The 24,639-nt window shown below is 41.9% G+C and overlaps 1 protein-coding gene across 2 annotated transcripts in view; it reads right to left on the bottom strand.

Annotated features, from left to right (window-relative positions):
* The window catches only part of DCTN2 (dynactin subunit 2), a 59,202-nt gene continuing 34,563 nt past the window's right edge, over positions 1 to 24,639 (bottom strand). For both annotated transcript variants that reach the window (XM_026673924.2, XM_087956483.1), the window contains 12 exons: positions 18,383 to 18,479; positions 17,042 to 17,103; positions 16,653 to 16,751; positions 16,272 to 16,432; positions 14,703 to 14,856; positions 13,403 to 13,468; positions 12,567 to 12,605; positions 11,229 to 11,306; positions 10,405 to 10,476; positions 2,318 to 2,420; positions 2,028 to 2,119; positions 1 to 498 (listed from right to left, as the gene is read on the bottom strand). In XM_026673924.2, the coding sequence (XP_026529709.1) occupies positions 412 to 498; positions 2,028 to 2,119; positions 2,318 to 2,420; positions 10,405 to 10,476; positions 11,229 to 11,306; positions 12,567 to 12,605; positions 13,403 to 13,468; positions 14,703 to 14,856; positions 16,272 to 16,432; positions 16,653 to 16,751; positions 17,042 to 17,103; positions 18,383 to 18,479 (1,110 nt within the window). In that variant the 3' untranslated portion in view covers positions 1 to 411. The remainder of the gene's footprint in view (positions 499 to 2,027; positions 2,120 to 2,317; positions 2,421 to 10,404; positions 10,477 to 11,228; positions 11,307 to 12,566; positions 12,606 to 13,402; positions 13,469 to 14,702; positions 14,857 to 16,271; positions 16,433 to 16,652; positions 16,752 to 17,041; positions 17,104 to 18,382; positions 18,480 to 24,639) is intronic.

Below are 24,639 nucleotides of genomic sequence, written 5' to 3'. Positions count from 1 at the left end.
GGTAAGCATCAGAGTTTAATGACAGAAAATAATTATACAACACAATTCAACTCCATGCTGAGAGCGTAAGACACCTTTTAAAAGGCCCTACCTTCCGGGCCAAAGAGGCACCGCGCCTTCCTCGAGAAATGGGCAAAGGGTGACTTTCCCTCCCTTGGGACAGAGCTTCCTCACCCAGTAGGGGAGTGGTAGCTTTCCCCTCTGCAATCAGCAACCTTGGGGGACACGGAAACATTGGGAGGAGGGAGGGAGGGGCACGGCTGCCTTTTAACATAGAAGCGCACAGTCCTCTGGCCTGTAGGAAGGTTCAACTGCTTTGAATGTGCAAGACAAAGGGAGGAAGGTAAGGAAAGGACAGAGCAATTAGTGTGGGGGAAAATCTTCCCACCCTGCCTTTCTGTTAGAGGACATTTATTTGGCCAGCTTCTGTACCCGTGAGTTGATGCTGGCAAAATTGTCTTCAACAGCAGCTAGATTCTCTTTCATGGCTTTCTGAACCTAAGGAGAAGGTGAGTGGAGATTTGTCAGCCACGAAGGGGAAACAGACAGACAGATTCACTGGAACCCCTCGCCCACCACCATATACAGTGAGGACCCCATGAGCACCAAATTGAGATAATCTATCAACTGGAACCCCCAAATGCTTCAGGGTAGTGCTGATAGCTAATAACTGGAGACTATGCTTTAGTAAACCAATTCAATAGACATCAAGAATACCAGCATACTCCACAGAATACTGGAAATTGGGCAAACATCCATTTTTTTATTTTACATTTTTCATAACTTGCAAAATGTTCCATAATTTCCTATGTATATCTTATCAATGTCCACCCATCCATCTCTATTTCTCTCTCATCTATCCTTCTATCTCTCTCTGTCTATCTCTCTGTCTGTCTATCTATCTATCTATCTATCTATCTATCTAATCTATCTATCTATCTATCTATCTATCATCTATCTATCATCTTCTATATCTATCTATCTTTATCTATCTTCTATAATCTATCAATCTTCTATATCTATCTATCGATCTATCCATCCACCCACCCACCCATCTCTCTCTCTCCATCCATCCATCCATCCATCCATCCATCTCTCTCTCTCTCTCTCTCTCTCTCTCTCTCATTTGTCTATCTATAAAATCTCTCTTATCATCTGTCAGTGCATTTTATTTTTAATAATATTAAACACCCAACACCCAAGCTGAGCATGGAATGCCAGGAAAAATGTCTAACATTAACATATTTACTTGAACCCCAAATCTTCTAATGTGGTCACTGCCCTATCTGCCCCTTTTTTTGGATTTAGATATGATCTAGATCAATAAAAGACAACCTCAGATTCAATGATGAACACTGTATTAGTAATTTTCCTTTTAATTCCATTACAATATTTTTGGAACCCTGACTGAGCATCTGGGAAATGAAACAGAGCTGGTAGAACAAACAGAGTTGCCATTGTGGCAGACAAAGGAACTTGATTGGCTCTGCTGCATGAGAGGGACTCCAGTAGTTTTACCACTACAAGGAAGAAGTTTGCACTAACAATGGATTCCTGGATGGACCAGATGATCTATCTCTGAGATCTTCTCCATCTCCTAAATTCTATGATTTTGTAAGGAGAAACAGAGCTACTGAGGACTTTATTGATACTATCAGTCAGAATTGTTGCAAAACTAGGTACCAGCCCTCTTTGGAAATCTTGACCTCTGGTGTTCAGGAGACATTTCTAAGAAAACGTTAAACATATCTTCACAAGTATAAGGTCTACAAACTATATAATTTTGAGCAAATGTTACATATCAAGATTCCTCCCTCTAGACCTCGCAGTCATAGGATAAACAACTCCGCATATCTTTTGGTGAGCGCAGGAGCTTGCTCCCTACTCTTAAACACTGTGAGACATGCGTGCATGTTTCATCTGTAGAGGGGTGTGCAAACATCCCTCATGCAGATTCAGATCACAGAGGTCTTGGCGACTACGACACTGGCACTACGCTGGGTGATTCTCAGCCTTCTAAATCTTACCTGTGTCAGCAGGGTGACGTTATCCTTCAGGGAATTAGCAATCATTTGCTGGGTAGTGTCCAAATGAGTCAGGAGCTGCCCAAATTGCATGGCTGTAACCAAGACGAACCCAAGTCAGTTGGAGAAAAAAAAACCTGATCAGCACTAGATTTCTCCTTGGGGCAACAAGGAGCCCAAAGGCTGAGAAATTTTTTTTAAAAAATCCATGATTTCAAGACTGGTTGTGGTTTTTTTTCCTGGTTTTTAAGAAGCCCTCGCCGTAATCCCCCCAAAAGAGCCTGAGAACTGACCTTGTTCATGCAATTGCCGCACAGCAACCAGACGTTGCACCACCTCAGGGAGGGTGCTGGCCAGTGGGCTCCACTCCTGCACAAGTGCATACAGCTGATGAACCTATAAGGAGAGAGAGAGAGAGAGAGGAACCTCCTGAGCAAGGAGAGAAGCTGAGTGACGATCTGGCCCTGTCCTTGACTTTCTGAAACTCCACAACACCCAGGTTAACAAACGCATGTATTGGGATAAACCTGGGACAAAAATTCACTGAGTTTGGCCCTCAAATCTCATGATCTGGTTGGCACTAATAGATAGATAGATAGAATACTTTTATTGGCCAAGTGTGATTGGACACACAAGGAATTTGTCTTGGTGCAAATGCTCTCAGTGTACATAAAAGAAAAGATACATCCGTCAAGAGCCAAGAATCATCAGGTACCACACTTAATGATAGTCATAGGGTACAACAAGCAATCAAATCATACTAGGAAACAGTCAGTCAATAATTAACTGACCATTAATTAACTAAGGTATATAGATAGTCCTCGACTTACAACCAAAGTGAGGCCAACATTTATGTTGGTAAGTGAAACATTTGCTCGATGAGTTTCCCTCATTTTATGACTTTTCTTGCCAGAGTTGTTAAAGCGAATCACTGTATTGGTTAAATTAGCAACACGGTTGTTAAATGAACCTAGCTGCCCCGCCGACTTTGCTTGCCAGAAGGTCGCAAAAGGGGATCAATATAACCCCAGGACATTGCAACCGTCATAAAGATGAACCGCTACCAATACCAATAAGACATTTAGAGTAAGTGCGCTTGAGATTGTGATTTTATTTTATTTCAAAATGACCGGCTTAGTTCAGTGTAATACTTGTTTTACAGCTGTCTTTCGCAGTACTCTTTTCAAACTTGGATACTGTCCTCTTTGTTAAAAAAATTACCAGTCTACATGGACAGATTACCTATCTAGAATCTCTAATTTGTGCTCTCAAAGCAGAAATTAGGTGCCCAATCCAGCCATCTATTGAGCTGCTGTGCTACCAGCCCCCACTACCACAAAGATCCTACAGGAAAAGGGCAGTATGGACAACCGTGGGATCTGGCAGGGTGAGAGCTGTGGACCATAAACACAAAACTTTTGCTGTGTCCCAGCATAACAGATACAATGCCCTTGCTGACCTTAATAGGGACACTAAAGTGACAGGTCAAGGTAGTTGTGATAATGATAACTTAAGTAAGCCAGGGATCATGGTCCTAGAAGAAGAACTTACTTTGGAAAGGAGAAAGTGTGAACCAGGTATTACGCACCAGTCACACAATAAGAGCAAGGCATCCAAAAAGAGAAACCACCTTCTGGTTGGGGACTCAATTGTAAGGGATGTAAATTTAGGAAAGAATACTGAGGTTTTGAAAGAGGTCAGGTGTCTGCCAGGTGCTACTGCCAGCAGAGACAAGAGGCATATTCTTAAGATAGTCAAGAATGCCAGCAAGGGCTGTGATGTTGATGCTATTATACATCTTGGTACAAATGATCTGTCCCAGAAGGATGTACATTCTGTTCAGAAAGACTTCCAGAGCTTGGGGTATGAACTTAGTAATATGGACTGTAGGCTTATTCTTTCAGAGGTTCTACCAGTGTACAAGGAACAAAAAGGGAAAGGGCAGCGTGTAGCAGAGTTTAATGTGTGGCTAAAGGAGTGGTGTAATGAAAAACTGTACAAAAGAGATGGTTTGCATCCATCAAAGAAAGGGACTGAGTTACTTGGCATTAAATTCACAGATTTCCTGGATAAACATTTAAACTGAACAGCGGGGACAGAGAATTAATGGATTCATAACATTTCTATCCCCAGCAACCAAAAACTAATAAGGATACCAGTGCATGCAAAATAGATGTTTGTGCAATTAAGATTATCAACCTTGATGCCAACCAAAACCAAGCATTTAATAGCGAGTGCCATGCCATGTGCACTAATCAAACAGGTGGCAAGAAAGTAGGGACAGGCAGGCACAACACAGGTTATATAGACAGTAAACACAGTGTCACACATAAAGATCTCAAGTGGCTATATACAAATGCATAAAGTCTGGGGAACAAGCAGGGTGAACTCGAACTACGAATACATGAAGGTAAATATGATATAGTTGGAATAACAGAAACTTGGTGGGATGAAACCCATGACTGGAACATACTGGTAGAAGGATACAAACTATTCAAAAAATACAGACCCCATAAAAGAGGAGGTGGAGTTGCACTGTATGTAAAGGACCACTATATTGCTACAGAAATGCATGAAACCAAAGATGAAAACCTCCTAGAATGCATATGGGTCAATATAAAAGAAAAAAAGAATGACATGGCCATAGGTGTATATTATAGACCAACCAATCAAGCAGAAAAAATAGATGTCCTTTTTGCCAGCCAACTAACAAACATATGCAGGAAACACACAACAATAGTAATGGGAGACTTCAATTATCCTGATATCACTTGGAAAACTAATTCTGCATCAAGTGAGAAATCAAATAAGTTTCTAACCAACCTAGCTGACAACTTTGTTGTCCAAAAGGTAGAGGGTGAAACTAGAGAGACAGCCATACTGGACTTAATTCTTACAAACAGAGAAGAAGTGATAGAGGGAGTTGAAACTGCGGGAACCTTGGATGAGAGTGACCATGTCATACTAGAATTCAACATAACATAAACAAGCAACAGAACATAATGACACCAGAGTCTTGGATTTTAAAAGAGCTGATTTCAATAAACTCAGAGAGAACTTGGGAAAGATTCCATGGATGAAAATCCTAAAGGGGAAAACGACTCAAGAATCTTGGGAAACTCTAAAAAGTATTATCACAGAAGCCCAGACCAGCACAATACCACTGAGAAAGAAAAACAAGAAATCCAAGAAGAAACCAGCATGGCTGCACAAAGATCTCTCTGGCAAACTGAAAGAAAAAAAGGACAAGTACAAAAAATGGAAAGAAGGACATACAACTAAGGCAGAATATCAGCAGATAGCCAGAATCTGCAAAGACGAAGTCAGGATAGCAAAGGCTCAGAACGAACAAAAACTTGCAACAAAAGTCAAAGATAATAAAAAAAGTTTCTTCCAACATATAAATAACAAGAAAAAAATCAAGGAAACAGTCGGTCCACTAAAGAGAGAAGATGGCAAGGAAGTAACAGGCAACAGAGAGAAAGCAGAACTGCTTAACTCATTCTTTGCATCCGTCTTCACGCAAAAATAAACTATAGCTCAACCCACCAAAAACATAACTGTAAAAGACAGACCAGAAATAAAAGTTAAAATAAGCAAAAAAAATAGTAAGAGAACACCTGTCTGATCTTGATGAAAACAAATCACTGGGGCCTGATGGATTACATTCCAGAGTTTTAAAGGAGCTGGCAGAGGTCATCTCAGAACCACTGCACCATATCTTTCAAAAATCCTGGAGCACCGGGGAACTACCAGAGGACTGGAAAAGAGCTGATGTGGTTCCCATCTTCAAAAAAGGAGGGGGAAAAAACAGACCCAGGAAACTATAGACCAATCAGCCTAACATCAATACCCGGGAAGATAACTGGAAAAGATAATAAAAAAACAGATCTGCCAACATCTAGAAACAAGTAAAGTAATAACTAGCAGTCAGCACGGGTTTGTTAAAAACAGATCATGCCAAACCAATCTTCTTTCATTCTTCAACACAGTGACTAAATTAGTAGACCAGCAAAATACTGTGGACATAATATATTTAGATTTCAGCAAGGCATTCGATAAAGTAGACCACAACCTACTTCTTAGTAAGCTAGAAAAAAGTGGAAGAGATAGATGGATTCACAACTGGCTGGCAAACCATACTCAACAGTAGTCCTTAATGGGTCTAAGTCTACATGGAGGGAAGTAAGCAGTGGGGTGCCACAATCTTAGGCCCAGTACTCTTCAATATCTTCATTAATGACATAGATGAGGGAATAGAAGGGGAACTTACCAAATTTGCAGATGATACTAAGCTGGCAGGAATAGCTAATACCCAAGAAGATAGGCTCAAGATCCAGATGGATCTTGACAGACTAGAACACTGGGCTGTATCTAACAAAATGAAATTCAATATAGAGAAAAGTAAAGTCCTACACTTAGGCAAGAAAAACCAAAAGTACACATATAGATTGTGTGAAACCAGGCTCAATAGCAGTAACTGTGAGAGGGATCTTGGAGTCTTAGTGGACAACCAGCTAGATATGAACCAATGGTGTGCAGCAGCAGCCAAAAAAGCTAATGCAATCCTAAGTTGCATTAACAGGGGGATACAGTCAAGATCAAGAGAAGTACTAATACCCCTCTATAAAGCCTTAGTAAGACCACACCTAGAGTACTGCATCCAGTTTTGGTCACCACATTATAAAAAAGATGTTGAGAGTCTAGAAAAAGTACAGAGAAGAGCAACCAGGATGATTAGGGAACTGGAGGCTAAAACATACAATAAACGGTTGCAGGAACTGGGCTTGGCTCGTCTAGTAAAGAGAAGGACCAGGGGAGACATTATAGCGGTCTTCCAATATTTGAGGGGCTGCCACAGGGAGGAAGGGGTCAAGCTATTTTCTAAAGCGCCTGTAGGCCAGACAAGGAATAATGGATGGAAACTGAACAAGGAGAGATTTAACCTGGAAATAAGGAGAAATTTTCTGACAGTGAGAACAATCAAACAATGGAACAGCTTGCCCTCAGAAGTTGTGGAAGCGCCATCACTTGAGACTTTCAAGAAGAGATTGGACTGCCATTTGTCAGAAATGGTGTAGGGTCTCCCGCTTGGGTGGAGGGTTGGACTAGATGACCGACAAGGTCCCTTCCAACTCTGATTATCTGTATCCGCTCTCCAAGCATCTGCATTTTGATCACAGGGCCATGGGGGATGCTGCAACAATTGTATGAACAACAGTCATAAGTTACTTTTTTCAGGGCAGCTGTAACTTTGAACGGTCACTAAGCGAACCAGTGTAAGTAGAGGATTACCTGTAGTTAGTGCAGTGTTGGCTAACCTTTTTGGGCTCCTGTGCCAATCATTGTGTGCAAGCTTGTGCACACACGCTCATGTGCCAGCACCCAGAAGGCAATGCATGTGGTTCCTCTGCCCCCTGAGCATATGCACGACCCCCCTGCACGCCACACAACTCTGTGCATGCACACACGTCTCCCACACACCCCCTCCCCCCGTGCATGCGCGCCAGATACCCGACAATCAGCTGGTGGGTGGGCGGGCAGCACGCACGCACAGTAGACCTGCTCTGGACAAGGGCTCACATGCTCTGTGTGCCACTTCCAGGGGTGGGATTCAAAATTTTTAACAACCGGTTCTGTGGGCGTGGCTGAGGTGGTGGGCGTGCCTTGGTGATCATGTGACTGGCTGGGCATGGCCAACTCAATATCACTCACATCGAGGCACGCATCTCCTTGCCTGGCCTCTCATGACGGTGGGGATGCTGCAACAGTCATAAGTGTGAAAAATGGTCATGTTACCTTTGTCAGTGCCATTGTAACTTTGAATGGTCACTCCACACAAGCAAAGTACTAGCAAAGGAAGGGAAAAAAACTCCAGACAAGTTCCTGAGACAGGAAGTCTAGTCTTGCCAAGAATGTAATAAGGGTTAACGGAGAGGCAATTTCTGTAAGCAACACCAGAATGTTTCCTTCCTGCCTTCCTTACAGGATTAGGCCAGTAATTTCTTCTAACAACCGGTTCTCCAAATTGCTTAGAATATTAACAATTGGTTCTAGCAAATAGGTGCGAACTGGTAGAATCCCACCCCTGGCCATTTGCCTGCCATAGGTCCGCCATCACGGAGTTAGTGCATAAATTACAAATATTCAGCTCTAGTGCGGGCTGAACAGTCTTCTTGCTCAGCTGTGCTTTAGTTATGATGCTAATCCAGCAAAGTTCACACCATCACATGCTGGCCACTAAGTGCTAAGCCAACAAATGGGGCACCTGCCTGTGGGACAGCAAGCCATGTCACGTGCCACTCCCTTCTCCTTTCTCAAGAAATCGTACGGGCACGTAAGAGTGCGATCTCCAATTTTTACAGGCAGAAGCTGAACAAGGTATCAAGGATACCGTTTGCTCAGAGCAATCACAAATGCTCTGTTTTTCTCTTCCGGAGCTGACCAAATGAACCTAGGAAGCCACCAAGATCTAGAGTCATCGGGACCCCATGAGTTTAAAGTTACCTGAAGCAACAGAGTATTAATATTTCAAGATGTTAGAAACAAAATCTGAGTTAGGGGTAGCTACTGCATTGGTAACAGGCAGTACAAATCCCCATAGACTTAGATTATCAGCCAGAAAAAAAATGTTGCCCTTGCTGAAGGCCAGACTTTTACACCAGGAGGGCAGGGCTCCAAAATCTGAATTGACCTAAATGCAGATGCACACCTAGCATCTCTTGGAAACCCCTTAAAACAGAGATGTGGAGAACTATGGCCCCTTTATGATTTGTAGATTTCAATTCCCAGAATTGGCTGGAGTTGACATCCACACCTCATGAAAGGGCCACAGTTTCCCCACCCCTGCCTTAAAATAAGAGGAGGAAGGTGTGTTGGATATGTTCACTGTCTTGAGTTATTTGTAAAAAAATAATAAAGGTGAGACACAAATAGATAAATAAAATAAATCCACCCACCATATTTTGCTGCTACTCAAGTCGAGGGGAAGAAAAGCAATTACTTTTAAAAGTTTTCCTGATTGCAATAGCCATTGAGACCACAATTGCTGTTGCTAAGCAACACAGTTATAAGGTGTGGTGTCATGTGACCATGGCATTTAGTGATGGCAATTCCAGCAGCCTTGGTTACCATCATGAAGTGAGGACCTCCCATAACAACAATCTCTGTTGAGAAGCCAGCAAGGAACATCAAAAATCACAGTCACGTAACTGTGGCTTGCTGTGATGATGCAATCATGAGCAAGATGTTGGGTACCACCCAGATTGCGATCATGTGACCCATAGGGATGTTGCAATGGGTGGAAATCTGAGGACCAGCCCTAAGTCCAGGCAGTCCTAGACTTAAAACGGCTCATTTAGTTGACTGTTCCAAATTACCACAGCACTGGAAAAAGTGACATGACAGTTTTTCACACTTACGACTGCTGTAGCATCCCCATGGTCACTTGGATCAAAATTCAGATGCTTGATAACTGACTCATCTTTATGGCAGTTGCAGTGCCCCAGGGGTCATGCAATCACCTTTTGTGACCTTCTGACAAGCAAAGTCAAAGGGGCAAGCCAGATTCACTTGACAACTGTGTTAATAAGTTAACAACTGCCGGGATTCACTTAACAACTGTGCAAGAAAGGTCGCAAAATGGGGCAAGATTCATTTAACAAATGTCTCACTCAGCAACAGAAATTTTGGGCTAAATTGGGGTTGTAATTCGGGGACTATCTGTACCATTTGTTCAGCACCCTTGTAACTTTGAACAGTGAACGAACAGTTGTGACCCAAGGATATGTATGAATTAAAAAGAAAAGTTTGTGGATTTATCATTAGATATGCGCATTAGAAAGACTAAACCAGGGGTCTCAAACTCGCGGCCTGTGGGCCAATTGCGATATCCTGTGGCCCCCACCGTGATATGAAAGTATAATATTAGTGCAGGGGGAATGGACCTCTGAAGGAAGTCCCGCCCGCCGTTCCTCGTCGTGGCTTCTTCTCCACCCTGAACTTTAACAAGTCCAAGTACAGGTCCAGACTTACTGATGATCATCTTCAAGCCATACTGAGGGTCTCAAGTGCCTCCTCTCTCAAGCCAAATGTGGCTCAGATATGTGAGAGGAAGCGTTGTCAAGTCTCTGGCAGCAAGGAGTAAGCTGGAGAAGCCATGTTCTGAGGAACTGTTCATGATCTTCATTCAATGTTCCATTCATGTGTTCAGGACAGTTCATGTATTGGAGAAATCATTAACTGTTGATGACATTTGAGGATATTTTTTTAACAACGTTTTTTGTGGAATCCCTTATGCGGCCCAGCCTCACCCAGACTCTGCCTCCAGCGGCCCCCAGGTAAATTGAGTTTGAGACCCCTGGACTAAACAGAAGCTGACCTTGCTTTGGGTGTCTGCATCCTCTACTGTGGCTTTGTGCTTGGCAATCTCGTTCACCTTTCCCAAAACACTCTAGGAATGAAACCAAAAACAGATGTTAACAGCGCATACCAGAATGCCTTGCCACAAGGTCAGTGTCCCGTCTGATAAAACCGAATGTACTGCCTGATGGGAAACTTTTTCCAACTGTTTGTCCCTCCGTTCCACAATACAGACCTCCGCTCTCAACTATATATTCATCTTCAAAATCCTCTAAATCAGCGTATGTTGGGGAAAAAAGCAATGGAACTTCATTTCTGTTTATGATAAGTGCAGCAAGATTATTGTAGGCACAAAGATGGAAGCATCCGGCAATACCTACAGTGGAGGAATGGTCAGGGAAGATGACGGAATTTGCTGTGATGGCCAAATTAACTTCTTTGTTAAAAAAAAAAGACAATATTTACATTTATTGCTGACTGGAAACTCCTCATAATCCGGGGGAGGGGAGGAGGAGAGGACCCCAAACTTACGATTTAGGGTTTTGAAGATTAAATAGGATAGATAATAGAAAGAAGAAAGACATAACTTTAGAGAAAGGGCTAAATTTATAATTGTAAGAAGTGCTGGAAAGCAGATTGGAAGCCATTTCTTAGTATTTAGAATTAGTATTTAGTATATAGAAAAGTTTACTCTTTTCTCACTTTTAGCTTTTTCTTTGACTTCCTTCTTTTCCTCTTTTCCTTCTTATTTTAAAATACTTTGTATTAGCTTTTAATCTTCTTTTTATTTTCAAAATACAATTATATATATATTTTAAAAAGAAACCCTAGAATAAAACCCACCTGTAGCCTTGCCTCCACCTGGTCCAGAGTTGCCACATCTAAGGAGTTGACTTTGGCCTGCAAGAGCTCCACAGTTTCCTAAGGATGGGTGGGATTGAAGAGTGTCAATCACTCAGTTGACAACACAGGGAATGAAAATCTAAAGGTCCTTTAACTGCTTACAACATTCTGATTGATCAAATATACATGCAGTCTCTAGGCCTCCTACGGCTTTTATCTCGGTTTTCCCTTTCCTTTCAGAACCCTATTTTTCTAAATATAAGGAGGCTCTCTCTCTTGTCACTAGCTCACAATGCCCAGAAGTGCCTATTATTTTGTGTCATTTTTAGAAAACAAAACAGATTGGTGTGTGTGTGGGGGAAATAATATACTTTGGAGCTGTTTTATATTTCTTTTGTCCATAGCCACCTATATATCATTGAGTATTTACGACTGATAATATTGTCTGAGGTTAATGTGTACATACAAACTTTATGGTGAGGAGACCTACATGTACAGATATGATTGAGATTATGTCACCAAGAGCTTAGTCATTCAAAGTATGAGGTTATACACAATCTTTCGATCCCTATATAGCATTTAGGAAAAAATAGGTCCTTTTAAATCAGGGGTGTCAAACTCGCGTCGTCATGGTGGCGTCACATGACATATCGGGACTTTCCCCCCTTCACTAAACTGGGCAGGGGCGGGGCCAGCACGTGACACATCCGGCCCGTGGGCTGCAAGTTTGACACCCCTGTTTTAAACTATAAAATAACATTGGGTGTCTACAGGATATGGTTAAAAAAAATCAAGAAGACTTTGAAGGTGCATTCAAAACTCTACTCATATTATAAAAAGGCAGGGCTTGGATCACACCACTGTGGTCATGGTTTTTACTATCTGACTGTTTTCTACAGACACCCCTAAAACTATAACATTTATTACATTTTACTCTCATGCTAACTTCTGCATGAGATCAGGAAAAAAAAATACTTTGCCAGACCAAAATGCTCTTGGCAATTTCTCTGTCCCTTTGATTTTTGGCTTCTAAGACACATAGCCAAGTCTGGACTACCTGGTCTAGAACATATTGCAAAAGTGAAAAATATGTGCCTCAATCATGCCTTGGAAATCTCTCCCACCCCCCTCAAATTTCTTCCTTTCTCCAACCCTCCCTCCTCCAGGATTTCATATACATACCTTGCACAGCAACTATCAATCACAATATAGTTTTGCAACCATCCACAGTATAAACCAATCTCCAAGATTCCTTCATGCCTACTCCCGAAAAGCAGACATCCCACTTAATTCCTTCCAAGTCACAACAGGCACAAGAAGACTGAATCAATGCCTTACCATTAAACTAGCGCCCTGCAGTCCAACAGACAGAGGATTCTAGATAGAGGGGAGGAAAAAGGGTGATTTAATACAATGCCATTCGGTTTCTAACAAGGACGGTGGTCTGCAACACAATGTTATGCCATTTTTTTAATACAGGCCAGTGTCTCTCACCCTTGGCAACTGGCCACTTTAACATATATGGACTTCAACTCCCATGCTGGATGGGGAAATTCTGGAATAATAATCCAGATGACAGGGACTAAGGTATGGGGGCAATTTGATCTATAAAACAGACTGTCAAATGTGCGCCAAGCCATGCCTGCCATCTGCTGTTCAAACTGAAGTTGTGAGTCAGAGGGGACTCTTAAAAGGCACAACTTGGCCTATCTGGAGTAGTGCAGCAGCCCCATCTAGAGCCCAAGATGAAAATTCCCTGAATTTAGCTAGGCCCCAAATCTTCAGCCACTCAATCTGAGTCTGAGTGGAGTCTGTTTTCCCCTATCTAAGGCCACTACAATGTGAGGTCCTCCTCCTCCTCTCACCCCTGTATTAAAATTGAACTCTAACAAGTTTTTGCTTCTCCTAGAACATAACTGGATCTCGGAATTCACCTCGTAAGGCAAGTGAATAGCCCTAGAAAGACCCCCAAAGAAAGCTCTTCTTCACGCAATCCATCCATTGCTGCGTTTCAGCTGTTGACATACAATGTTTTTCCCTATGCTTCTCCATAAGGAAAAAACCAACAACCCCTCATCTCAGGCCTGAATAAAGGATCATTACAACCGATTAAAATCACCGTCTTCATCAGGCAACCTGCCAATCTACTGCCCCCCCCCCCCCGTGTCTCTCACCTGCACATCCTGTTCACAACGAACTGACGCCTCCAACTCAGCCAGACGCTTCTCCAATTCTGCTATCTGACAGGGCACAAGAAAAACAAAACAAACCCCATTAAAATGTTTCACTCCTCTCTCCTGATCCACAAACGTCTGCTAGCTTGGAATCAAAGCAGTCAAACTGCTTCTCAAGTTTTGCTTTGAATTGAGACGAGTCGTTTGGGAAGCAGGCGCTTCAAAGAACAGGATCGTTTTGGGGGGTTTTTTTCACGCCACTAAAAGCGAGTTAAGAGGCCAGGCAGTGAGAACTTGTGGCACAGAAATATCACCCCCCAGCATCCTTTGCCAAAGATCATGCTGGCTCCTTGCTACTTTAGCAATTTCTGGAGGAATACCGTGGATTTCTTAACAGATGAACAAATCCTTTGTTGAATACCCTTTAACTTCATGGAGCTGACTAGAAACGGGATCAGCCAAGGTTCTGTTTTGAGGTGCATACAGTGCCAGCAGTAAGGAAATAGCCCCAGAAATCTGGAGGGTCTGGAATTCCAGTTCTCCAACGTTATTTTTCCTCTCTAAAGTCATCTTAATACTGTATTTCAGCAGCAAGCAGAACATCAGTGGGTGTGATATCAGCCTGGCTCTGGCCTTAACAGTTTCCATGCAGAAGTAATAGTGATTCTCATTCAGAGGTAAACTTCTGTCAATCAACTTATGGATTCAGTTACTTCCACTATGTGCCATATTTTGTTTTTAACATCACACACAAATACAAATACACACACAGGCACACTGAGATGGTGTGTGTGTGTGTATGTGTGTGTGTGTAGGTTGTTTGGATCTGTTTTAGATTGGTTGTTAGGGCATCCCAAGGGGATAATTGAAGCAGTGGGTTTTGGTTGTGCTTTATGGTTTTTATAGTTCAGGGTTTTATTGTTGTGAACTACCCAGAGTTGCATTTGAAGAGGGGCAGCCTTATAAATCTTTTAAATTTAAAAACAAAATAAATATTCCTTTTTAATTTACACACACAAAAGAAAATGGCACACATATTTTAAAATATCATTTATTGAGGTCCAAGCATTCTGGAGAGTGGGTTGTTTGTGAAATCATGAACATTAGCCCATCAATGCAGCTTTTACTCGCTTAAACCGCTCATGAGCTTGCAGAGTCCCTCCATTTCGGTCACCCAGGATGGTCCTGAGGAAAGGTAACTCACCTCTGTTCTACCTTACTTCACATCCCACTTATTCTAATGCATTTCCCCACCGTCTCAAGAAAGGACCCAGGGAACAAGCCATTGTCCCATTCTTACTTTTGCCGCTTGAGAGAACTTGTCTTGCTCAGGTCGAGAATGCAGTTCGTACGTCACGGTGTTTTCTGAGCCCGCTGTGACTTTGGCAGCACCTTTCCCACCAGCAGAAACACTTTTAGCAGTTTTGGTCGCTTCCAGTTGAAGAAGTAAACGCCTGAAAAGGCAGAAGAGCCCAACACGTGGGAAAGTTGCACCCTCACCAATTACACCAGCGGTGGCAACTATCTTGTTTCAGGTCAGAGAGGGCAGGTGTAGTTATACATCCTAACACAGGGGTCTCCAAACTTAGGCAACTTTAAGACTTGTGGACTTTAACTCCCAGAATTCCCCAGTTCAGCATGACTGGCTGGGGAATTCCGGGAGTTGAAAGTTTGAAGACTCCTGTCCCAACAGGAGGACATAGTGACATGGTGTTACCAAAGGATTTGTGTCAGCGTTCCGGAAAACCTCAACTCCAACAAACAACTCCCGAGACAGACATCTTCTCAAAGGTTCCTTTTATTAGAGTAGTAAACTGGCGCATTTGGGAAATCCCGAATCTGAAAGCTCCGGGTTTCCTTGCAATAAGTAAAAATATTACAAATCCACCCCCTGCACCCCTCATGGCATCACACGCCTCAATCTCCATCTGTCCCAACTTGAGACGTCCCTTCAACCACTCCTCAGCCAGGTGCAGAAATAACATGACCTTGACTTAGAGAAGAAGAATACTATTACATCTAACCACACACGCTCCAAGGAAGTCCCCCCTCCTCCCATTTTCCCAGGCTCAAGAATGTGGCAGTGTGGAAATGTCTGGTGCTAATATGGCTTCCAAAGCTGACAATTTGCACTTCAAGTGTGATCAATGGTGGAGCTGCCTGTTTGCATTTGAACACAAGTCATTTCATTGCTCTGACACATGCGGCATGCAACTTTTTCTTTTTATACAATATATATTAACCACAACCTAATGGAAACAACAACCCTAACCCTAACCTAACACTCAAGTTATAAAGAATGTTTCTAGTTCTTTGGGTGTGTTGAAATGCCAGCAAGTTTCAGTGCCTTCCCCTCCCCCACCTTAAAATAGAAACATGAGCACAGCATGCATTGCTGTCATGTCCACCAATATTTACAGGAATGCCAATTAAAATTTTCCCACGTCAGTGTTTTAACTCTTAAATGCTTTTAATTGACTTTGCTTGTCAGAAGGTCGCCAAAGGAGATCACACGATCCCGGGCACTGCAACCGTCATAAATATGAGTCAATTGCCAAGTGTCTGAATTTTGATCCCATGATCATAGGGATGCCTCAACGGTGGTTAAGTGTGGAAAATAAGCATAAGTCCCTTTTTTCAGGGCCGCCATAACTTCAAACGGTTACAATGAGCTGTTGTAAATTGAGGATTACTTGTATACCCCTCAGAGAGTCTTGAGACAAAGAAAAGATATATTTGATCTTGAGCTTCCCTGGAAAGGGGCACTCACGATCTCCTCAGATCCTTAAGTGCAGAAGGTCTGATTGGAAAAAGCTGGTGATAAAGGCTATTATTCTCCGAAGAAAGCCCTGGCCCTACCACAACCTACTTGGCCAGAGCACCATCAGGGTCCGTCAAGTTGATGGCCGCCTCAGGTCCCAAGAGTTTCTCCAGATGGGTGGAAACCAGTTGCTGTTTCAGGCCAGCCACTTGTTTTGCAAGAGTGACTGGTGTCAGTTTCTCCTCCGCTGAGGACTCTTTTACGCTGTTCTGAGGAAGCAGGAATACAAGTGTTCAAAAGCCTAATAATCAGCAGTTCCCTCCCCTCCAACTTTAATGCAAGAATATAATCTGAAGAAGCACTTAATTTTACATACACAGAAACTAAAGAATAGACCGAGTCCTGGACAAGTTTAACCTGACAGTAGTTCCAAATCAAGAAGGCCCCTGAGGAGGCTCCAGATCTCCTTTGTCTATCTTCGATTTTTACCTTGATCTTCTCCACTTCAGTAGTCAACTCTTGAACTTCATGCAGTAGTCGCTGATATTTCTGCTGTGGGGTCTCTTTCACATGGAGTCCTTCTCCTAACTTAATGAAAAAGGCAGAAGAGCAAGATTAGCACTTCAGGACAGCAGCTGGTAATGTAAAATAAGACAGCACCTTCCATTTTATCCCAATTGCTGAGTTATAGCGGTCTTGATGGAAATGTTTTCAGAAATGTGCCTGGATTTTTCTCCCTGCACTGTCACCTAACTGTGTGTGTGTGTGTGTGTGTGTGTGTGTGTGTGTGTGTGTGTGTGTGTGTGTGTAGCTGAGCCAGAAGTGGACTGGAAGACTCCCTTTTCAATCAAATTTGTCCAAATAAATCAACAACTTACAATTTCATAATCTCCAGACTCATAGCCTGTTCTTTTGGATTTGCCAATACGATCAGAGAAATCTATTAAACAGAGAAAAGGAACAATGTTAAATTTTGCATATGAGTTGCAGGTTCATATATTTCCATAAATTTAAGTTAAAGCAGATGAGTATTAAACTCCCCTCCCTCCCTTTGAACTCTGTAGTCTAAGCTTTCTTTTTTTTTTTTCTGAGAAATAATTATTTTTAGACAAACTTACACAAACAAAACATAAAACAGAACCATCTTCAAGTTGCATACATAACAGTGTGTCTGTTGGTTACAAATCTTTTGTGCCTCCTCTCCGTGGTCCTCACTTACAATTTATATAAGTTCTCATATTATCAATCTAACATATATGTGTATATGATTATCAATTATTGATCATTTATTTGACTAAACTATTCTAAGCTTTCTATCATTTCCTCTTGTCACAAAGTGTCTGGAAACCCTGGCTACAGTGTTGACACGGATGTAAACTCTGATATTGGTACTCTTCATTTGCAAGTCATCACATCACCGACAAACCCACCCAAATATAGGTAGGCCTCGACTCACAACAGTTCATTTCTATTCAGAGATACAGTGGCATTGAAAAAAGTGACTTATGACCATTTTCCATACTTATGACCATTGCGGCATCCCAACACTCACGTGATCAAAATTCAGCCACTTGGCAACTGGTTCATATTTATGACGGTTGCGGTGTCCAGAGGGGGTCATGTGATCCCCTTTTGCAACTTTCTGACAAGCGAAGTCAATGGGGAAGCCAGATTCACTTAACAACCATGTTCCTAACTCAAGAAGTGAGGTGATTTACTTAACAAATGGGTCAAGAAAGGTCATAAAATGGGGCAAAATGCACTTAACTAATGTCTCACTTAGCAACAGAATTTTTGGGCTCAATTGTGGTTGTAAGTCGAGGACTACCTGCAGATGTATTTCAGTGTACCTAATGCATTACCACCGCCATTATCATGTGGGTAATGTCCTTTTTTTTTTACACTTGTAGGCAATGATACCATGATTTACAAATTGTTTTTAAAAAACCCTAATGGAAAACCGTACAAAATATACTTAGCATTTCAGAGCCACATAAATATAGCATCGAAGAATAAATAATCCAGATTATCATTTTAATGGACAGAGAGATGTGTTAGAATGTTTTTAATCATGACCTTCAGATCCTCTCTGTGGATTTTATGATAAGAGTATAATTACCACCATCACCTTTTCATGGTACATTTTCTAGTTTGGGGGAGAACCTATTGCTCTTCCCTGGATCTATTGTAAGTTTCCATGGTGACAGGTACTTACTTACCTAGCCCTTTTGTACCCACTCTCTTATCCTTAAATTTGTCATAAGCTGCATTGGGGTTGACTATGATGTGCTCCACACTGGTGCTAGTTAGCTCCTCCTATGCAAAGAGAGGAGAATATATTAGACAGCGACACCATCAGTTCTCCTCCCGCTCTCCAATCCACCCTCCTAACTGCACCCATTACTTTCCAACAACTTTCTTTTATTTAGTTTATTTAGTTTAGTTTGTCAAGCATGTAAGAGAAAACAAGTATAAGTATGAACATAACATAGAAACATATTAAGTATAAACAGGTATAAGAATATACATAATAAATGAGTACGAATAAATGGGAACAGTAGGACAAGGACGGTAGGCATGCTGGTGCGATTATGCACACCTCCTTACAGACCTCATAATTTGTCTTAAAGGTCCCCAAAACACAGAAGAAGCTCCACCAGTGGCTACTCTGTCAAGTTGCAGTAACTATGTTGTTATATTCTCTCTCTCTCTCTCTCTCTCTCTCTCTCTCTCTCTCTCTCTCTCTCTCACACACACACACACACAATCCCAAACAGCAATTCACTGGATATACAGTTTGAAATGCTATTGTTAAGAGTCAAAAGGGAATCTCTAGGTTGAAATCAGCTCTGCATTGGTCAGCTGCAGGGAGAAATGGATTTCTCCTCCATTAGCCCGGTTTGGTTTACTGGCGTTTCCTAAAAGAAACTACTCTGTGGTTGTTTTGGATCGTTTTGGTCTCCTCTACACCAGGGGTCCCCAACCACCGGTCCCCGGACCGGTACCGGTCCGTGGATCATTTTTTACCGGCCCGCAAAGGTTGGGCACCGCCATCTTGTTTCGACGGCGCTTCCGGGTTTTTGGTTGGAAAGTGCTTCCGGTTTTTCAGTTGGAAAGCGGCGTTTGGGTGCTTGCGCCTTAGTTTCGTCGAAGAGTGGGGGGGTGGCTTCGAACGAAGAGCCGTCCCAATGGCGGTGGAGTCTCACATTACTCAGGTACTGGTCCGTGGAAGAATAAATAATTGTGAAACCAGTCCCTGGTTCGAAAAAGGTTGGGGGCCACTGCTCTACACCACAGAGAGATTTTCTTTAGCCCATAAATCTGGGCGTGCTTAAATGCCCCAACAACCTGGTTTATATATGACTGGGAAAGGACTGGACAGTTCTTTGTTTCTCTGTCAGATCTTCAACTCTGTAACTAAACAGAGTTGTTCATACAAGTAGACGTTAACAGGGTACACAAATGCCTCTTGAATACGGAGGGAAACAGCTAATTGCCACATACTCTTTCAAAAAGGAAAAACATTCAGGTGTTTAGATTGGCACAATTCTAGCTGTCTTGGTCTCCAAAAGTTGACCAGAACCATATTTGCAAAACCAAGATGAGCATTGATGTTTAACTTTGTCCAAGTCCACATGGCTACTGAATAAACTCTGTTTTTTACTCATTTTTTTCCTCCTTGAAAGATGAGAAAAGGAAAGACACTCTTATTGTGTATATGGCTGGAAAGACAATGCCATTTACTTTTGAGCCATTTATTCATCATCATAGTAGGCTTTTGTTCTTCTACTTCCCGGGATAAAATAAAATATTGTCTACATACAAATAGACATGTAGAATTGTTTAGTTTGGGTTTTTTTAAATGACCCAGTCCATGGTTTGATGAGCAACAGGGAAAAAAACAAGCTTGTGGAACTCACACAGCAGCTTTCTAATTCTGGGCATTATATCTATCAACCATTATGATGATTAAGACAATTTTAATTATGAGATTTACTGATACTCCAGTTTTAGGATTAACTAGTTTTGTTTTACTATTTTGTGAAAACCACCTCCAGTCTTAGATGGAGGTGCATAAAAAGAAATCTATCAATAAGTAAAATAGGAAAATCCACATTGTGGGTGAAAGCCTATGGAGTCCACATTTAGAAGAAGAATCTGCCATCACAGTGAAGACACTGGCATGTTAATTTTAATGCAAGGGATGCCAACAATCACTCAGCAAACACTCAGCTTAAGAGTATCCCGATGAACCCAATTGGATACAGGGAGTTCTTGACTTACAACAGTTCATTTAGTAACGGTTCAAAGTTACAACGGCACTGAGAAAAGTCACTTTTGACCATTTTTCACACAGGACTGCTGCAGCATCCCCATGATCATGTGACCAAAATCCAGATGCTTGGCAACTGGTTCATACTTATGACCATTGCAGTGTCCCAGGAGGTCATGTGATCTCCTGTTGAGACCTTCTGACATGCAAAGTCAATGGGGAAGCCAGATTCACTTAACAACCAGCTTAATAACTTATCAACTGCAGTGATTCACTTAACAACTGTAGCAAGAAAGGTCGTGAAATGGGGCAAAACTCACTTAACCACAGAAATTTTGGCCTCGATTGTGGTGGTAAGTCAAGGACTACCTGTACCAAAGACATTTTTAGATACCACAAATGGTATCTAAAATGATGGAAGCCAGTTCTCCCATTACAGGAAAGATGAAATTTTAGATGAGGGGAAAAAAAAATCAAAGCAGTTGATTATTATCGAGCATTAATTTGATGTATTATTAGCTTGGAAAATCCGAACAGTCTTTAAAACAAAGGAATGGACAGGGTTACAAACAAGAATTATGTTAAAAAGAGAAAGAAAGCTACCTGGGATTGACAGGATAATTACAGTACTGTTATAGCTCTCATCCATTTTAAAGAATGATACCAAAAAAATAACCATGAGGAAGGCAGGGAATCGAACTGAAAAGTCATTTTTGCCAGCCTTTCACAACAGGTTCCAGAGAAGCTTAATAGAGTAGGGTCTAAATTCTCATCCTAGCCTCCTTCTGCTCGTCTTTGGGTCTTGAAGGATTGCCCTCCAATGACAGCCAATCCCAGCACTCAAAATATGAGAAAAGAGAAACGGTTTGTACGTGAAGTAACTCTATGGTGCAGGGAGAATAGGCTTGCAAGTAAGACTTGCAACAGCAGTACCAACTGCAAAACACGAAGTGACATACGGTTACATAAGATTAAGGTTGGTACAGGGTAATGAAAACATCCAGAGGCCTGACTGACTCACACGGGCTGTAAACATAAATGATCAGTAAAAGCTTAAGGTGGTTCCTTTTATGGGAATTTTAAGAATGCCTCCCGCCTGGCCCCAACCTTTCTGGCATTCTCTACATAGCGCAGTGGAATATGTGCCCTGCAAACACACACACACACACACAAGGTGGGGCTACGTTCACATGGTGGTTTATCCAACTGGGAACAAAAGCTGTTTTTTTTTTTCTCTCTGCCATGCACCCAGCAAAGTTGAGGGCAGTTGATGCCCTGTTAAAAGGATGGCACACTGCCACAAAAGCATGAGCAATCAAAAATGTGGCTGGGTTCATTCACTAAAGCTTGGTGTAATCTTCTGCATCGTTGCAGGTCAGGGAGTATATGTGTCTTGTTGTTCGGAGATGGTTGCGTAGCTGTTGCATTTAGACTTCTGCCAATCTGTTAAGGTCCTTTGAAAGGGCCTTGCCTTCCGCCCGTCTCCCAACAGGAAGTCGGAGCAACCAATCAGCACGCAGGACGTACACAATACACAAAGTTGAGATTTGGAAGGTGCGAGCATCAGCCCATCTGCAACCATCTGCAACCTAATGGCTTATCCACCAGCCCCTTTGCAACATATGTATATATCCCACCCGCCACCTACAGGCAGTTGTGGACAAGCCTAAATGAAACCATGGATAATGAGGCCCTAATTCAATACAGGTAGTCCTCGACTTAAAACAAACAGTTCATTTGAAAGTTAGAACGGCACTGAGAAAAGTGACTTAGGGCCGTTTTTCACACTTGCAACCTTTGTAGCCTCCCCGCGATTGTGTGATCAAAATTCAGAAAGCTTGGCAATTGGTTCATACTTCTGACCGTTCTTGTGTCCCAAGGTCAGGCCCTTTGGCAACCTTCTGACAAGTAAAATCAATGGGGAAGCTGGATTCGCTTAACAACCGGGTTAGTAACAACTGCAGTGATTGGCTTAACAACTGTGGAGAGAAAGGCTGTAAAATGGGGGCAAAGCTGACTCAACAAATGTCTTGCTGAACAGCAGAAATGCAGGGCTCAACTGCGGTCATAAGTCAAGGACTACCTGTATGTGGCCTTATTATGCTGGCTGAGGGGACTAGACATGCTCAATTAGAACTTAATTCCTCCTCCCTGCACTTTACGCAGCTTCTTGGGAGGGTTGGAAGAGGGAGGCAGAAATGGAGGTGGGGTGGGGAGAAGCAGCTTCCTTGCAGGACTGGAACATAACTCTCTTCTTTTATGATCCCAATTCCCCTCCTCTAAGCTAAGAGATGTCAGCCCTTTTGATTCTAATGGACTCTGAGGGGAAATATATGGCTGCATCAAGGCCAGACTGCTTTAGAAGAGCTATTAGAGGATTCTCAAACTTCTGCTTTTATTTCCCTTGGCTTTCTCACATTAAATGCCTCTGGATAAATTGTTCTCAAAATACCAATGGCAAAAAAAAAACAAAAAAACCACCCTCAATAACCGCATTGGATTAAAGCAGCCCTAATGCCACGACATGAGTGGCAGAGATGATAAACAAAAAGAAAACAATAAAGATAAACGTCAAAAGCATATGGGATCCCTCAAGATAGGGTTATGCTGCCTGTAGAATCTATTCTACAAATTATGCCTTGAAGATTTCTCATCGCAAGAAGTAACTCAAATCTATTTTACAAAAATCTACTTTAATGTGGAATATGTGGCAGAAAAATGTGCACATGTTCTTTGGAATTATATGATTTCATAATGCAATTAGAAATTATTTTTTCTTGTGCTAGCGATACCAGAAGTCACAGGACTGTAAAACTATGGTAGGCATTAGAATAAATGAATTGCTAGCTATCAACAAATCTTGCAATGTATCAATTTAGCTATATAATAGGAACTCTCAAAGTAATATTACAGTGGCAGCGAGATTACTTGTGTTAACTATGTAGAACAATAAAAAAAGAATGACTATTATTGTCTTTTCCGATCTGTTGGTCTGCTGATGAACTTCTCTCATCTCTAGTCATCTGGGAGAGCTCAAAGTTATCAATACTAGAAGGGTGAGTTGATTAAAAACTGAAAGAAGATTTAGCCTTATTAAGAGTAAATAAAAGTTATTAATTAAAGTATAAGCTGCAACTAGCTGACTGATTTGTTATACAAGTGAATACCAAATGGATAACAGATATCTAGAAGGCTTAACATTAATGGTTAGTGGTATGATAAATCCAACACAAATAATAATATATTCCTTGTTTAGTGTCACGATTGGGCCAGGCAACTCGGTCATTAAGCAATGTAGTTGCTAAATAAAACTGCGATTGTGCTGATGAACTTACTTCAGCTTCCCTTTGGTTTTACAAATCTGCAAAGGTCATAAATGCGAGGATTGGGTGCAAAGTTACATCACTGTGAATGGCTGCTGTAGGGGGCAGTTGCTAAAGGAGGACTACCTGTACTAGATTTATTTTGTTGGAATCCTGTATACAAGTCACCCTTTAAGAGATCACTAGAAACAAACAAATCAATGGCTCTTACCACCCTGGTTACCAAAGAGGATGCTCACTGCTTCTCTGATTAATGAACTGCCTGAATTTTGTTTATTACCATCCAGAAGACCACCATGTGGGTTTCTCCAACAATAGATGCTTAATGTGCTTTCCGTTCTAATTCAGGAAAGGGGGGAAAAGCACTCATAATCCTGGTTTGTTTGTTTTTTTGGATAACCAGAATTTTGGGGAACTCTGCCTGGAAACATAACAAAAGGGTTTAATAAATTAATCTGCACCATTCTTCTGGACTGGCTCTTGATTTCCAATCCAGCACTGAATTAATTTTATTTTATATTATTTATTTTTATTTCATTATGTTTTATTTTATTATTTTTATTTTATTGTCCACCCATCTTGCCACCAGAAGATTCGGGGAGACTTACAAGATTAAAACAATCAAACCAGGGGGGAAAATATAGCAGGCGGGATCCGTTTTTAGTCTACCAACCACCTCCAGGGTAGATGCTCCCCCATTGGGAACCCAAGCCAACCGGCAGAGCCAGGTCTTCAGGCTCTTGCGGAAGGTCAGGAGCCACTTCAGAGAGTGAGGTGTTCCAAACAGCAGAGAAGGCTCTTGTCCTGGACCCTGCCAGCCAAAATTCCCTGACCAATGGGGGTCCACAGAATTGGGATTCCCTGACCAAAGGGGCCCTCC

The sequence above is a fragment of the Notechis scutatus genome, chromosome 2, assembly GCF_049901735.1.
Source record: "Notechis scutatus isolate UNSWTSFEM ecotype Mainland chromosome 2, rNotScu1.2, whole genome shotgun sequence".
Lineage (NCBI taxonomy): Eukaryota > Metazoa > Chordata > Lepidosauria > Squamata > Elapidae > Notechis > Notechis scutatus.
The sequence above is the reverse complement of the archived record's forward strand: the minus strand, read 5'-3'. Positions and strand labels throughout refer to the sequence as shown.